General features: G+C 44.0%; 2 protein-coding genes across 2 annotated transcripts in view; one reads left to right on the top strand and one right to left on the bottom strand.

The window, feature by feature from the left end:
- Nucleotides 1-579, bottom strand: part of LOC141435564 (E3 ubiquitin-protein ligase TRIM33-like) — a 21,073-nt gene extending 20,494 nt beyond the window's left edge. Inside the window, exon 1 of the mRNA XM_074098283.1 lies at nucleotides 390-579. Coding sequence (XP_073954384.1) covers nucleotides 390-530 — 141 coding nt within the window. The 5' untranslated portion in view covers nucleotides 531-579. The remainder of the gene's footprint in view (nucleotides 1-389) is intronic.
- An 83-nt stretch (nucleotides 580-662) lies between these two features.
- Nucleotides 663-1,664, top strand: LOC141435851 (ADP-ribosylation factor GTPase-activating protein 2-like). Its single transcript, XM_074098676.1, is given in 5 exon segments — nucleotides 663-714; nucleotides 1,187-1,260; nucleotides 1,338-1,352; nucleotides 1,354-1,392; nucleotides 1,395-1,664. Coding segments are annotated over 5 exon segments (450 nt in total).
- Nucleotides 1,665-1,705: the final 41 nt, after the last annotated feature.

Raw genomic sequence — 1,705 nt, 5'->3', positions numbered from 1 at the left:
GAAATTTAATCATATAACTGCAAATTAATTTTGACTTGTTGCTATTGAAGGTTTGCCTTACAATATTTAATTAAGCTTAATAATGTAATACAATAAATTCTTCCTCCACTAACTGTTTACAAAATGTGCTGAAACAGAAATATTTTGTATAGCACTGATGCAATTATAAATATAACAATGTGAAATAAATGTGGCTGTCAGATGCACAAAACAGCTGACATCTAGCAGTGCACAGGCAGTAAATAAATAATACTGAGTTCTGTAATTGTAAAGCGGTCAAGGCCGTGAAAGCAGTGCCCGTTGCATCTGACTTTCTAATGACGAGGCTGCGACGAGGACACGCTAAGCCGGGAGCGGCCTGCGGGCCCGAAAAAGTGAACTGGACTTACAGCTGGCGGCGCGGGCGGAGCGACGGCCGCGGGTGGCTCCTCAGCCATCTCCTCCTTGATGGAGACGCCGAGCAGCGGCCCAAGGTCCATCAGCGCCTGCTGAATCTCATCGCTACTCGCCTCGAAGTTCACGTTTTCCATTGTATAAACTTCACTTCACCACCGATTTCACTTTAAATACATTTTCTCAAACGCCGCCTGACTTAACGACACTTTCACCCGCGCCCCGGAGCCCCGCAGCCTGCAGCAATGACCGCTTAATGTGATCGCGAGATGGCCGACTCGGACTCTTCCGGAGACGCGGCATACATCTCAGCGATGCATGGTACCGCTAGCGACCCTGCAGTACACGTATTGCACTTTCATCCAAAGTTAGTTTTTGTGCACGGTCGATGGCTTTATTGTTAGTTTATCAACAAAATCTTTTTTTAAAAGTACATGCGTCCATTTGGACTTGCGATCGCGACCATAACTAATAGACAACGTAGAGTAGAGTTTTAGTGTTAAGAAGTATGGATTAACAATAAAAATCCAAAGGCTAGAAATAGCGTTGTTAATTCATTTTAATGCGCCATATGAACTTCAATTTAAGCCATTTCATTTTAATTATATAGATTCTATTCATTTTTCCCATCGTCTCCTTAAAACAAGTTGAACCAAAAAATGGTTTCATTTAGCATATTATTATACCATTGAAACAGTGCTGTTCTATGGTAACGAGGACGACCCAAAGACGACCACGAATTTTTGACATTTGACATCTACGTGACAACACCACGAACTCGAAACTCCCCTAGTAAAAGCGATATTGAAGTATAAAAGCGAGATTGAAGCTGTTTTTCAGAGATTACGGTCCATACAGGCTAATAAAGTGCGTACTGATCGACGGTTAAATAACGCAGTGAATGTTTTATAAGTGATTGTTTTGACGTGGTCGCTTTGGCGCAGGTATGTTTCGACTGCAAACGCGAAGAACCCTACGTGGTCGTCGGTGACGTACGGGAGTGTTCATGCTGCCTGGACTGCTCGGCGGTGCACCGCAGCCTGGGCGTGCACCTCACGTTCGTGCGCTCCACGCAGCTCGACACCAACTGGACGTGGAAGCAGCTGCGTAACATGCAGCTCGGCGGGAATGCCAATGCCGTATGTCGCACCACGTCTCTATTCTACCCCGTCACAATGACTCGTTGCTTTAGTCAACACCCTCAACAAATTGCTAGCCACATATTTAAAATACCCAAGAAACATATAAAAATTCGTAATTCCAATGAATAGTTGAGAGATCCAATAAGATTCTCATAATGGATTTTAACTTG

The sequence above is a fragment of the Choristoneura fumiferana genome, chromosome 15 (assembly GCF_025370935.1).
Source record: "Choristoneura fumiferana chromosome 15, NRCan_CFum_1, whole genome shotgun sequence".
NCBI classification, from domain to species: domain Eukaryota; kingdom Metazoa; phylum Arthropoda; class Insecta; order Lepidoptera; family Tortricidae; genus Choristoneura; species Choristoneura fumiferana.
This window is presented reverse-complemented; position numbering and strand designations above follow the sequence as displayed.